Source organism: Dromiciops gliroides, chromosome 5, assembly GCF_019393635.1.
Source record: "Dromiciops gliroides isolate mDroGli1 chromosome 5, mDroGli1.pri, whole genome shotgun sequence".
NCBI lineage: Eukaryota > Metazoa > Chordata > Mammalia > Microbiotheria > Microbiotheriidae > Dromiciops > Dromiciops gliroides.
The window spans coordinates 117800844-117815017 of NC_057865.1; the positions used below are offsets into that span (position 1 = coordinate 117800844).

Consider the following 14174-nt stretch of genomic DNA (forward strand, 5'->3'; position numbering starts at 1 on the left):
GCTGGACCTGGAATAAGAATCCAGGCGTCCAGATTCCAAGTCTAGACCTCTTTCAACTACAGAGATGAGATTAAGCAAATTTTAAAAACCCACCAAAAACCAAGAATGAAACTGAGAGGATTCTGTACCATCAAATTAATCTTCATCCCCTTTTCTCTGTACCTGTGATTCTCACAGCCAGATGGTGTTGAGTGACTTCTAAAACCATGAAACCTGTTTACCTCAATACATTCAATTCAGTTCTTTTTCAGTGGTGTCTGACTCTTTGTGACCTGACTCTTCATGACCCCATTTGGTATTTTCTTGGCAAAGATACTGGAGTGGTTTACCATTTCCTTCTCCAGCTCATTTTACAGATAGGAAACTGAGGCAAACAGTGTTAAGTGATTTGCCCAGGGTCACACAGCCAGTAAGTGTCTGAGGCCAGATTTGAACTAAGGAAAATGAGTTTTCTCTCTCAGTTAAAAAAACCAAACCAAACCAAACCCCAAACAAACCATGAAACTCATAATTACTTGGTAATTAGATAGCCTGTCCAACCTTTGGTGAGAATCACTATTATTCTTATGATGTCTGATAGTCATAGGTTCACAGTCAATTAAAGGTTATAGGGAAAGTTAGATCTTGTCCTTTTATAGAGGTCACTATCTGGACTTCAAATAACCCAATAAAAAGTGTTCTCTATCACATGGTAAAATTGAGGTACACTAAAAAACTGTCTCCTCAAGGTCACAGTGAAGTGTTAAAGCTCTGACTAGAAAGATTAATAGTCACTCTATACAGAAGACCATTCAGAAAAAGGATAGAAAAGAGAAACAGCACTAACAGCATGGAAAGAAGTTTAGTTTATAGTTATGGAATCAACTGGCCTGACAATCACCTGAACAACTATATCTTTCATGTAGTCATATTCTTCAGGGTGAAGAAAAGCTGTGAACTCTTCCTTTGTGGCAATGAGATCTCCATCTTTGTCAGCCATTTTGAATCTCCGCTCATCTCTCATCATCATCTGTTTATAGTTAAACCCATCATCAGGGTCTGGATCATCTGGACAATAATAACAGGTCATATTCATTAGAATCCCAGAAAAAACCCAAAAAGTATGGAACAGGGAACACACCAAGGTAAGTACAAACCTCACCAGCCTAAATACCAAGACATATTTTAGGCTGAACCAAGAGAGGAGGAAAAAGCTATTAGGCCCAAGCTTTATATGAGGAGCTGCTGGGCCAAGCTGGAGGCCTAGTTCCTAGACTAACATAGAAGGCTTGATAGTAACATAAACATTCTGGCCACTGAATAACTGGAGTTATAGAGGCCATATGTAAATGCATCTGTGTGAAAAAGAATGAGGCAGCAAAAAGAGTTTTGTCTTTCGAGTCAGAGGACTTGGGTCAATTGCTTAATACTTATCATTTGCATGAACTTGGGGCCAATCACAAATGAGCTGGACCTCAGCTTTCTCATCTATAAAACAGAGCTCAGGATGGATGACTTCTAGGGTTCCAACTCCCTTCCAAGTTAAAAGCCCTTTGGCCTTAATCCTAACTCCTGCGTAAGTTCATGTAATAGAGTCCTATGTATTGAAAAGGTAAAGAGATTTAAGTTTGGCTCTTTTTCGTTTGGAGAGGCCATACTTGGGCACATTTGCTCTTCTTCCCAAACATAGAAAGTTCAACTACTCATGGAACTACCAGAATCTAACATGGAGATGTGTGTCTGCCCTCAAAATAAATTCATGAAGATTTTAACCAATCTGGCTTTGGACCCACCCAGATTTTGTATAAACTAAACTGGGGGAAAAAAATAAATAAAACAGCTGAGTTGAAGAACAACAATTTATTCTCTATAGATAACAGTGGCTCCCTTTGAGAAACTATGAAGGAACCATTTTAAAAACAAGAATAAAAGTTTATTCTCTATCTATCTCACAGGATTATTGTGAGGATAAAAGATGACAGGAAGAGTGCTGGAACTGGAGTCAGGAAGACCTGGATTCCAATCCCACCTCTCTGATACAAGCTACATGGTCTATAAAATGTGGGGGTTAGATAGATGGCCTCTAAGGTCCCTTCTATGATCCTACGTATCAGAACACGCTTTTTTTTTTAGTGAGGCAATTGGGGTTAAGTGACTTGCCCAGGGTCACACAGCTAGTAAGTGTTAAGTGTCTGAGGCTGGATTTGAACTCAGGTCCTCCTGAATCTAGGGGCAGTGCTTTATCCACTGCGCCACCTAGCTGCTCCCCACCCCCAACACTCTTAAAAGTAAAAGGCATTATAAAAGTGTAAAGTATTATTAAAACAAATCGAATTCAATCTGATATGCCATCAGCTTTATAAAAAGAACTGTAGGGCCTCTTCAGCAGTAACACTGCACTGGCGACCTACTAAAGTAGTTTTGAGACCAGCCTTTCTATACACTTGGAATACAGCTGTAAAAATATTACTGCTCTATTTTAAGAGTAGAACTTAAAGCTTCACTTTCTAGTGTCAAAAAATTCCATAAGGCCATAGGATCATAGATTTAGAGCTGGAAGGGACATTAGAGGTTATCTAGTACCTCCCCCCATTTATTTTAAAAAAAAGGCCACTGAGATCCACAGAGATTAAGTGATTTGTTTGTGGTGATATAGCTAATGAGTGTCAGGTAGTATCTGAACCCAGTTCTTCCCAAGTACACTTAACTATATCACATCGCCATAATAACCTACAATTTTAATGAAAGGAAATGACACTTTAAGAAAGATCATTTTAGTAACTATTTTGTTCAAAAGCAAGACATCTTTTCACTCCTAAACAAAAATATAGTAGCAACTGTGAAAGAAATATATGGAAGATACAAGATTAATATTGGATTCTTAGTAAACAATCTTCCATTCCTTCTTTGAAGGCTTAAACAAAATCTAAGACTCCTGAACTTTGATGTGCAAAAAGCAAGAGAAAAAGGAAGCAAACATAAATTTAGATGTCTATTATTACTCCTTATCTTACCTAGGCAGAGATTTATTTACCCCAGCTGAGGTATACAAGACCATGAACAGAATCTAACTCTCTTGCTCTAAGTAGGGTAGATTTCAGTCTTGGTGACTTATTTTGCTTGTAGCAGAGATAAAGCTTTCTTTCTCTTCCTTAATGAAATTTGTCACATTATGACAAACTTCAACTACGTATTACTAAACCAAAACTGTTAACTAAGAATAAAAAATTTACACAAGGCAAAAAAAAAAAAAAAAAAGACTCCTAATCCTTTGAGAGCCATACCTTCTCCACACTCCAGGGAGGGATGCCTTATAAAGACACTGCTATTCTCAGCCAGTGCTTCAGAACTGTGTAGTCTGTCCACAGCAATACAAATACCCTTTATGTTGAATCATCTTCTCTGTGAGGCAACAGAGCTCTCAAAGGGTACATACGCATTCAGTGAAAAAGGTGCGAGTGCACCTCAGACTGAACCACAATTTATTATCGTGCCATTTCACTTAGATCACCAACAGCCTAGTTTCTGCTTAATATTTGTTCTTAATACCAGATAAATCAGGAAGATGTCTGCATGCCAGCTATCTAGCCATGCAAGCCTTACTTGATGTCTCCCCATCTGCCCTGACTTTTGCATACACAAGTTCTTAAATTAGGTGAAGGGATCTGTGCAGTTCTTGGCTATATGCCAAGCATTTGAGAGATTTCTACTTTAGACTTAGGCATGAGAACAAGTTGGTCACAGACATGAAGGCCTCCTTACAAGAAATGCATACAGTCCTACAATTAACATAAACAGTTGGTTATCTAAGGGGAAAAAGATTATTACACAGGCATCAGCTGTTAATACGTATGTATTTTTGTGAAACAGAACACTTAAAAAAAAGAAGCTTGCCTAATTTATAGGCTAATGGTGTAGCAAGGAATGACTATTTGTATCATATCTGCAGTTAGTCACCAAGGCGAGGGGGCTTCCTCACCACTCACTTCCTCAATATAACCCTTAAGATCCAGTGTTTAGCAGTAAGCAATCTAAAACATGTAAACTGCTAACAAGTAGTTAATCATATAGCAATGGTAAGGCTACCGACCAAGCTAATAGAAAACAATCAAAAGTACCATTGCTTTGGGGTTTTTTTGGTGAGGCAATTGGGGTTAAGTGACTTGCCCAGGGTTACACAGCTAGTAAGTGTCAAATGTCTTAGGCCACATCTGAACTCAGGCCCTCCTGACTCCAGGGTCGGTGCTCTATTGACTGCACCACCTAGTTGCCCTGGTACCACTGCTTTGTAAGTACACTTGCAAAGCAGTCAAGTAAACCCATGAGCCTGAGAATGTAAGAGGAAAAGATCAATCTTCAAAAAGATTTGGGAGAAAATGCTCCACAGAAATTAAATTTTGTCAGGAAAATAAAATTACATATCCCACCCATACCTTGTATGTAAAAGGCACTTAAAGCTTTTTTCTTTTATTCTCACTAATTATTAAGACACTGACTGATGTGAATTAGGGATGCAATGTTGTTAGTTAATCAAAGTGTATGAAGAGTTGTAGTTTTTTATTTTGCATCCCATCTGTTTATGTGAGGTCTACCACAAACAAATCTATGTGACGGACATGGAAGAAAAAAGGAAGAAGGGAAATGTACTTGCAGAAGAAATGTTGAACCTGGCACAATAGCAAAGCAAAAATCACAGATGCTTAAAACAATGAAAATTTATGTAAACCAGCTCAGTTTTTGAACCGAAGCTGTAAAAGGCACAGCAAAATTGTTTTACCCTTTCCCTTATTTTGCGACCCTTTTATTTCTTTGATTCAAGCCCGTGTCGGCCTCGTTTAGGCTGACATCTTGCCCCTTACCCAGGTAAGTGCCATAGGTCACGTTTCTGTACTCATCCCAGGAGATTAAGCCGTCTTGGTTCATGTCAAACTCCTGCCATTGGCGTTCAACATTGTCAGACATGTATTTCTTCTGGGTGTGCTTAAGCCAGGATTTCAGCTCCCCCTCGGTCACAAACCCATCTTTATCCACGTCTATTTTATCTACAATCATTCTACAAGACAAAACAGTTACGTTTCAAGGTGCCGGCTCCATAAGACTTTCACCCAGACAAGACCTACCTAATATGTAGCCGTAGGTGGCATTTTTATATTCCTCCCAAGAAACGAGGCCGTCCTCATTGAGGTCATGCCCCTTCCACTGTCGTTCTACATCCTCGTAAATCCAGCGCTTTTGTGCAAATTTAATCCAGTCTTTGAGCTCATCCACAGTGACAAACCCGTCCTTGTCGCCATCTATTTTACTTACAATCTTTCTGTAGAAAAATCCAGCAAGAGGTTAAAGGATACAAGGTTCTAGATTTGCCAGTGCTGAAAGTTGTGACCATATGTGCAGTCTCGTACTACAGCAACAGAAGTAAACTAATTGTCTCCAAAGCAGAACAACAGGAGCCAAACAGGCCACTATTGCTCTTGCTGTGATTCACCAAGAGAAGTTATGGTCTGCCTCTTCTAGCACTGGCATCCACATGGACAGCCTAGTGCGAGTAGTGGGCCACAGGCCATGACTAGATCACAAGAGTACAAATAGAGTTTCTTCTAGGTTCTCCAGACTTTGTGTATATAGCACTCTAGTCTCAATACTTATTTACTTATTCTAGAAGAAGATTCCCAGTGCTTGGTAAAGCACAACCACTGACATATTTTCATAATCCACAACACTTTAAGATTTAAAGCAGATTTCATTGGAGGAGGGTGAGAAAATGTTGGTGAAATGGACAAAATTCTGAAACTGGACCCCGCCCCCCAAACACTGTTCTGGGATAATTTTTACTCCAATAATGTTCAGGGGCACAACAAACCAGGGCAGGAAGTCATTAATGCTGCAGCTTAGTCCAAGCCGTGAAAAGGGTACTTTCTACATGGTGAGTTGGTTGACTACAGAGTAAGCTGTTAAATTTGATGACTCTTATGTGTGGCTATAGAGAAAGACAACATCCAACAAAAATGTGCCCTACACGTATTTAGTTTACTTAGTAAGGCCACACACCCTTCAGTGAGCATGTTATGCTGGAAAGAGGAAGAAGCTAAAGTGGCCTGTGAAACCGCTTCCCTCTTTTCATTAGTCCTTCTTTCCTTCCAAGTTAAACTAGCCATTTTCAATGTGAAGATTTCACAGCCCTGTGTGCACCAATTTATCTGTGTTTTACAGGAGGCATTCTATATAGTCCTCATCACCTGAACAGTTACACATAGGCACCAGCAGGATGAGCCATGTAGCTGTCTTGTGCCACAGCTCAGCGGCTGGCCATTCTGAAAGACACTCTCCTTGGTGACACCCACTGTTTTTCCTACTTACATAGGATTCATTCTATAAGAATCTGGAAGAATGGTGGCACTTAGAGGTGTTTCCTGTCCCTATGTTGGTATCAGCCTTACAACAGAGGGAGTGACAAGCAACAATCACAGTCTTCAGCAAAGTGTACTTACTGCTCTAGTTCTTGCTAGAGAATTTCTAGGGAGCTGTTTGTGGGGAGTCAGAGCCTTGGTTTAAGTCTACTATTCACTAAGTGTGGGACTTCGGGGAAAGCTAAAAATTTCAAAGGTGATTTCCTCCTGCAAAATGGGGACAACCTACACAGCAGGAGTAATCAAATTAACTATTTCATTTCATGCAAATTGGAATGGGAATAAGTAAAAGGGGCCTGGATTTGTGATTTAAATGGTATAAGGTACTCCTGGGTAAGGAAATTCCTCTACCAATGCAGGTGAACCTCTCCTCTGCAATTCAGAATTTAAGAAAGCTGTCTAGAGTGCTGAGAGATTAAGAGTGCTCAGTGCCTGATGTGTGAGGGCTTGGAACCCTGCTCTTTCTAGCTCTGAGGCCAGTTCTACGAACTTGAACACAGGACTCTCACTTTCACATAAATATGGTTACAACAGTAACTTGCTATTTTGATTGAGGCAGAGTATGATGAAAGCTTTGGCAAAATCTCAACTACAGCTGTATTATACCCATAATTAAGCTTTGAATCTTTTCTATGAGAGGAATGAGTGCTGAGCTTAGAATGATACAGATTACCAACAAAACCACAGAACAAGTATTACCAAACTAAATAAAAAGGGCATGTACAACAACAGGAGAAAGATTCCTGAAATAAGGGAAACAAAATTTCAAAGATGGAAATACTTTCTTGAGACTCAATTTTATTTACATCACTAGCAGAAACAGCCTAGCTGGTTTCTGTATGTATGTATATATGTATGTATATATGTATGTATATATGTATGTATGTATGTATGTATGTATGTATGTATGTATGTGCACACACCCGCACATGCACAGGGTAATGAGGGTTAAGTGACTTGTCCAGGGTCACACAGCTAGTACCTGTCAAGTGTCTGAGGTTGGATTTGAACTCAGGTCCTCCTGAATCCAGGGGGGTGCTTTATCCACTGCACCACCTAGCTGTCCCAAGCTGTTTTTTTTTGTAAAAGAGGACTAGCTTTCTTTGTCACAAGGAAAAAGTACAGTATATACAGAAAAGATTGTTATATAAAAACAAAAGACAAGATAAAAACTTATTTTGTAAAAACTGGAAGCACTAGAAGATGGTAAAGTCCTATTTTTTTTTCTTTTTCTTTTTTTAGTAAGGCAATTGGGGTTAAGTGACTTGCCCAGGGTCACACAGCTAGTAAGTGTTAAGTGTCTGAGGCCGGATTTGAACTCAGGTACTCCTGAATCCAGGGCCCACGCTCCATCCACTTCGCCATCTAGCTGCCCCGGCAAAGTCCTATTTTAAGAAAAAGTTTTAAATTCTGATCTTAACTTATTTTTACAAATACATAAAGTTAAAAATAACATTAGGATTCCAGAGATCTTTCAAGATACTAGAAAATTATGTAATTATGATAAGCTACCATACTATTTTGACAACTGAGATTATGTCACTCTCCTTAACTGACTGGCAGCTTTGCATTGCAGTTGACACAAGCAAACCCAACATATTTCTCTTTTTAAGTTCTATAGGGGTAGAAGGCCCTTTTTTCTATTAAAAACACTGACCTACAAAGAAAAAGAAATAAACACCTTCCCTGACAAAAAATGCAAAAGCTTAGTTAGAACAAGAGCAACAAAAAAATACTGTTTTCATTCATATTTAAGACTATATATATTTCAATTCTCTATTATGGACCGTTTAAGGAAGAACTGGCAAATGGGAACAGGAGAGAAGAAAATGGAGAAGGGGAGAAAGCCATGAAAACAAATCAAGACTCACAGGGTTGAAGTCACCAAAGTGGTTTGTAGAAAACTTTTAAGTGCAATGTAAATATTAGTTGTTATTACAAAAGAGAGAGAACAAAAAGAGCTGACTTTCATAGATTAACATCTTCATCTAGTGGCTGTTTGGGGTATTACATTTATACTTAAATAGACACTACATATTTGCACCAATAAGCATCAAGAGTGTTATTTTCTCTTAAGCACTGGCCTCACAGTTCAAAGTTGAGGACCACAGCATATGGTTTACTCAAGTTTTGTTTTCCACTAATATCCTATGACTGCCTTGGGCTGGAAATTGAGGGGATTGGATTAGATGACCTCTTTGGTTCCTTCTAGCTCTCAATCTAGAATTCTAGGATACTATATTTTCAAAAGGGGCTACTCTTGGTTTGGTGATCTTCAAGTCAACAGATAAGTTTTGTAATCAAAATTTCAGGAAGTCATTCTCATGAAAACAGAACCCGAATCTCATGGCCCTTAATAGTTTAAGAGTAATCCTGGGGAATGTATTAAAGCAAAGTGGGCCGAGCAGGGCACAAAAGGAAAATGGAAAAGTGAAGGACTGGCAGATGCTTGAAGTACAATTAAAAAACAAAAAACCCCCAGCTCAATACATTCTTACCATCTTTCCAAGATTTATAAGATACAAAGTAAACATGCAACTGAACGTGAAACTTTTGTGAGCGTAAATCATTCTGTTTAATAGCTTTTTTGTGTGTAGTACTTGTTCAAACTGAACTTATTTTGTGCCACGAATTCAGTTGGCAATCTAGTGAAGTTTATGGATCCTTTCTCAGAATAATATTTAATAATAACTGAAGGAAATGCTAAATTTCAGTGAAAATAAAGATGTAGTTTTTTTTCTTATGCAAGTTCACAGAACAACTGAAATAAGTTAAGAACCTTTGCTTTATAAAGTAAAAACATCTGATTGCTTTTTTTAAATCATTCAAAGATATATGTCCTTTCCTGTAAACAAGTTTGTGAGGAAGGCTTAATTATAATAAACAATATCACACTAAAATAGAAACAGGAATAGCTTTGCAGATTGACAGATTAGAAGCAAATAGGATTTTTAAAAGAATAGCTTCCTGGGGCAGCTAGGTGGCACATTGGATAGAGCACCAGCCCTGGAGTCAGGAGGACCTGACTTCAAATTCAACTTCAGACACTTGACCCTTATTAGCTATGTGACCCTGGGCAAGTCACAACCCCAACTGCCTCACTTAAAAAAAAAAAAAAGAATAGCTTCCTGGCAGGAAAAACTTAATGATAAACTTTTTAAACTAAGGGCCAATTCAACTAAGATGATCACCCAAAGATAACAGGTGATAAATTTTTCAGCTCTGGAAAACATGAAATTTATCAGTAAGGAGAACCAATTTGCTAGTGAAAGCATGGATCATTCAAAAGTTTGAAATTTAATGTATACAGAAGATATGCTCCCAAGGGCTATGGAACCTGGACTTTCAATAAGCTCTCAACTATAAGGAACTGAAAAGGTTCAGGCCCTAAAAGCCACAATGACAAATGGAAAGGCTTCCAAAATTATAATGGTCCCACTCTTACTGTATCAGTCCTTGTGTCCTGGCACTAAAAGCTATAATTGTCATGAGTCTGTAACCATCAAAAGCTTTTTAGCAGCAACTGGAATATCTGGAAGATGAGAGCTAACAGAAGGCATAGAATCCAAAATGTAGCTTACTACTCACACAAGAATGTGACCTCAGTTATAGATCTTCTAACAGCATGCTGGTATTAAAACTAATACAAAGCAACATCATTGTATCAAAATAGTCTAACACAAGGAGAAGCCTTTAGCCACTCTTCATTTTTATGTAAAGATGATTTAATTTTACCAATATGTACTGGTATGAAAATGTCTATAAGAAGATTTAGGAAGCAGGCTCTCAACTTTCAATGGCATTGGTCTGTAGCCAGGCTTCAGAGGTTACAATTAATATAGATCCAAAGGAGAGGAAAGCTAGAGAAGAAAAAGGGGAATGATTTAGATAGCTCTCACAGGACTAACCCCTTACCCAAGCCGCTCCTTGCTCTCCTCTGGTGTCAGCTGATCAAAGGTCTTTGCCTCTTCTGCACCCAGGAATGCATCATGGTCATAGTCAAAATTCTGGGCATCATCATGAGGCTTGTCACTGAGCTGAGGCTCATGGTGTACTCTTTCCTTCTTCTCTGTGGGTTTGCTCAAGGCACAGACTGTACATAGGGATAGGCACATGAGAAACTGTCGCAGGTCCATGACTTGATCAGATCTTAAAGAAAGGAAGAAGCAAAGGATTCATATTGCAGTATTATTTACTAGTTATAGCACTAATTTGTTTTTATCATATGAATCTGGGCAAATCGCTTTTAAGTCTTCCTGTTTTACTTTGTATTTTCAAAAAAATTAGGGTGTTAGCACTTAACAGATACTATGTAGTACAGTATTGGGATGTGTTGTCATAGCTTCCTTTATTTGTTTGCAGGTTGAAAGTTAAGAATCTGGAACTGAAACAAACACCAAAGTATATGGGCAAAGTACAGCTTCAGCTGAAGGAACAGATCAACTTTTGTTGAAACTCATAGATCCTACTATCAATCTGACTAAAATTAAGTCCCTACTATATAGCCATAATACTTGATAGGTATGAGACTCAAAAAGCTTATAATCCAGGAATTAATACATTATCTTCTACCCCCCCCATACTGTCCATTATTATCTCAGTAAACTATAGAAAGCATCTACTCCTTGAATTTCTGTTATAGAAATGTGAGGATTCAAACTAGAGGGATCATTAACAGAGAGGAGCTAGGAGCAGCTAGGTGGCACAGTGGATAGAGCATCGGCCCTGGAGTCAGGAGGACCTGAGTTCAAATCTGGTCTCAGACACTCAACACTTACTAGCTGTGTGACCCTGGGCAAGTCACTTAACCCCAACTGCCTCACCTAAAAAAAAAAAGAGAGAGAGAAGAGCTAATGATATGCTATGCTGATTAGAGGTATGAAGGACCAGGGGAGGAAAAAAAAAAACCCCGAAAAATGGCTACAATCATGTAAAGGTCATTCTCCTCCCATTAAACCTTTTATATTTTTCTGAAGCCTTAAAAAGAAAAAAATGTTACCTAGATTTGTTTTAGTTCCCCCCCTGGCTTTTACATTTCAGAGGACCAGATTTAAGGCTGAAAAGGACCTTCAGAGTCATCTGATCCAATAAGTAAGGAATCTGAGCCTTAGAGAAGTTGTGATTTGTCTATGGGTCAATCATTCAGGTAGTCAAGTGGCAAAATCAGGATCTGACTCCCATCTAGCACTTTTCCCCCCTGTACTTTTCTACTAACTCACACACAGATTCCATTCATTTCATCAGTACTGAGAACACGTTTAGGCTCATTCATTCACTTACTCATTCATGACCTCTTTCTCCATTGCGATGGTGACTAAATGCACTGACAACTCTGGTAACTGAATGCACAGTATGTGGTACTGAACAAAGGGGAGTAAAATGGCCCACGTGGAACATAAATCTACAATCCTGCCTAAAGAGTACAGTGCTCTTACCAAAGGGCTTTTAATTCATCATATAGGAAGTCACTGGTAGTGGATCTGGTCTAAGTCCCTACATGTCTGTAAGACAGAAGCCAGTTCTTAACCAAACATTAAAGAACCTATTCTGAGTACAGAGTACATTTAATAAATACAAAGGAGTATTACCTATCCCAAACCACCCCATTAAGTTCTATGGTTTAGCCAAAATTTGGGGACTAGAAGGTAAAAGGTGTGGGGGGATTTGGGGGAGCTGGAGGGTTAAGTATGGGTAGCATCCTAGGAAAAAACAATGGCAGAAGAAATGTAGTTAAGTTTTCTTCGTATCTGAATTTCTGTAATCAACCAACCAACCCACCCACCCACCCACAAACATTTATTAAGGGCCTACTATGTACCAGGCCCTATGGATACAAATACAAAGAATGAAACAATCCCTACACTCAAACGAGGGAGTCAACAAGGACATATGTAAGTATAAACAGAACAAACATAAAGAGAATAAATACCAAGTAGTCAAATACAAAGCAGTTTGAGAGGGAGGGTTCTAGCAACTGAGGGGATCAGAAAAGGCAGTGCTTGAGCCATGTCTTGAGGAAAGACAGAAATCCTGAAGCAGAGATGAGGTGAAAGAGTATATTTCAGGTAGGAGGGTCAGCCAACAGAAAGGCAGAGACAGGAAATGGGGTGTCATGTATGAGAACAGAGTGTAACTAGATCACAGAGTATGGGTGAGGGAATACATCTAGAATGCTCCCAGTTCTCTAAACTGAAAATATAAAGTTCTACTGGATTACATTCTATCAATGCATTTTTTAAGCCAGAAAAAATAGCTTTTCCCCTAAAGTATCTCAAAGGATAAATGATAAGAATGTTATTTAAAGTCATGGGGAAAAAACCCACAAAAATAAAGTCACGGAAAGGAAGGAGAAAAGATGGAAGTAAAAGATAACTTACATTTTTTTTTTTGGTGAGGCAATTGGGGTTAAGTGACTTGCCCAGGGTCACACAGCTAGTAAGTGTTAAGTGTCTGAGGCTGGATTTGAACTCAGGTCCTCCTGACTCCAGGGCAGGTGCTCTATCCACTGTGCCACCTAGCTGCCCAAAGATAACTTACATTTTAAGATAAACTTGGAAGTTAACTGCACTAAGGTGTAACTCTGATTCTTCATTAAAGATTTCCAGATCATCAAAGAACAAAGCTAGAATTCTGAATGCTTTTTACCCTATACCAATACCATACTCTTTCTCCCCCCCCCCCCTTTGGGCAGGGCAATGAGGGTTAAGTGACTTGCCCAGGGTCACACAGCTGGTGTCGAGTGACTGAGGCCGAATTTGAACTCAGGTCCTCCTAAATCCAGGGCCAGTGCTTTATCCACTCTGCCACCTAGCTGCCCCCTGATACCATACTCTTTGCATGCTACCAGCATTTCCAGTCTCTAGGTTATGGAACCCTGAGGTGGGTTGAGGGAGAGAAATCCTTGAATTCATGCCCTGAATGTTCAATGTTTTTCAAATATGTAGATTGTTGTAATTATGAAAATACAGATTTTAAAGCTGCTGAATTCATAATATCTCTGTTGTTATTCATTTTCTTAATGTATACTAATAGTATAGACATCACTGTGAATCTGTGAAGGGATTCCCCCCCCACACACATTAAAAGCAGTTATACTCATCATACTCAAAGGCTGGGAACTGTTATACACACCAGAGCTGCCTATGGTAAGTCATACTTGATATATATATTTTATATTTCACTTTCAAGTTTGCAAAGTGTTTTTTCCTTATAACCCTGGAGAGTTGAAGTGGTTATTATTATCCTATTATCATTGCTCATTTTACACATTAGGAAATGAGGGTGGAGATTAAATGACTTGCCAAAAGTGACATAATAAATATCAAGGCTGGGATTTGAACTCATTTCTCCTGACTTAAAACCTGTGCCCTTCCACTATACCACACCTCTTAAGCCAATTCTACTTGATGACATCAGTAAACTGCAGTTTACTAGGCAGGATACCACTGTACTAGCAACATATAGACTCTTAGAGAATACTGGCTTTAGCCATATTTCTATCTTATTAGTCTAAGAAACATTTTGGCAGAGAGACTATTTCCCTGAAAAACCACTCTCCTACAGTAGTCTTTTTAGCCATGTGTTATTATGTGTTCACATGTGGACCCAAAGCAGTTAACCAATTTTATAAATACATATTATGTATCTTAAAACAGTCAAATGTTAAGTCATCACGTCTGGGGAGCTTTAGATTATTTTCATACCACGGCTCTCAAAAGAATTCATAGCATTAAAATTTATTTCAAATCTTTTTTATAGCATTTTCATTTTATTGGCAGCTTGGTGACA

General features: G+C 38.7%; 1 protein-coding gene across 2 annotated transcripts in view; it reads right to left on the bottom strand.

Annotated features, from left to right (window-relative positions):
* CALU (calumenin) overlaps nt 1-14174 on the bottom strand; it is a 32943-nt gene that overhangs the window by 7534 nt on the left and 11235 nt on the right. The window contains exons 2-4 of one of the 2 annotated variants that reach the window (XM_043965832.1): nt 10302-10535; nt 4839-5032; nt 881-1047 (exon numbers count right to left, since the gene is read on the bottom strand). In XM_043965832.1, coding sequence (XP_043821767.1) covers nt 881-1047; nt 4839-5032; nt 10302-10522 — 582 coding nt within the window. In that variant the 5' untranslated portion in view covers nt 10523-10535. Of the gene's footprint in view, nt 1-880; nt 1048-4838; nt 5033-5099; nt 5294-10301; nt 10536-14174 lie in introns of both variants that reach the window. The other variant, XM_043965831.1, reaches the window with a different exon arrangement.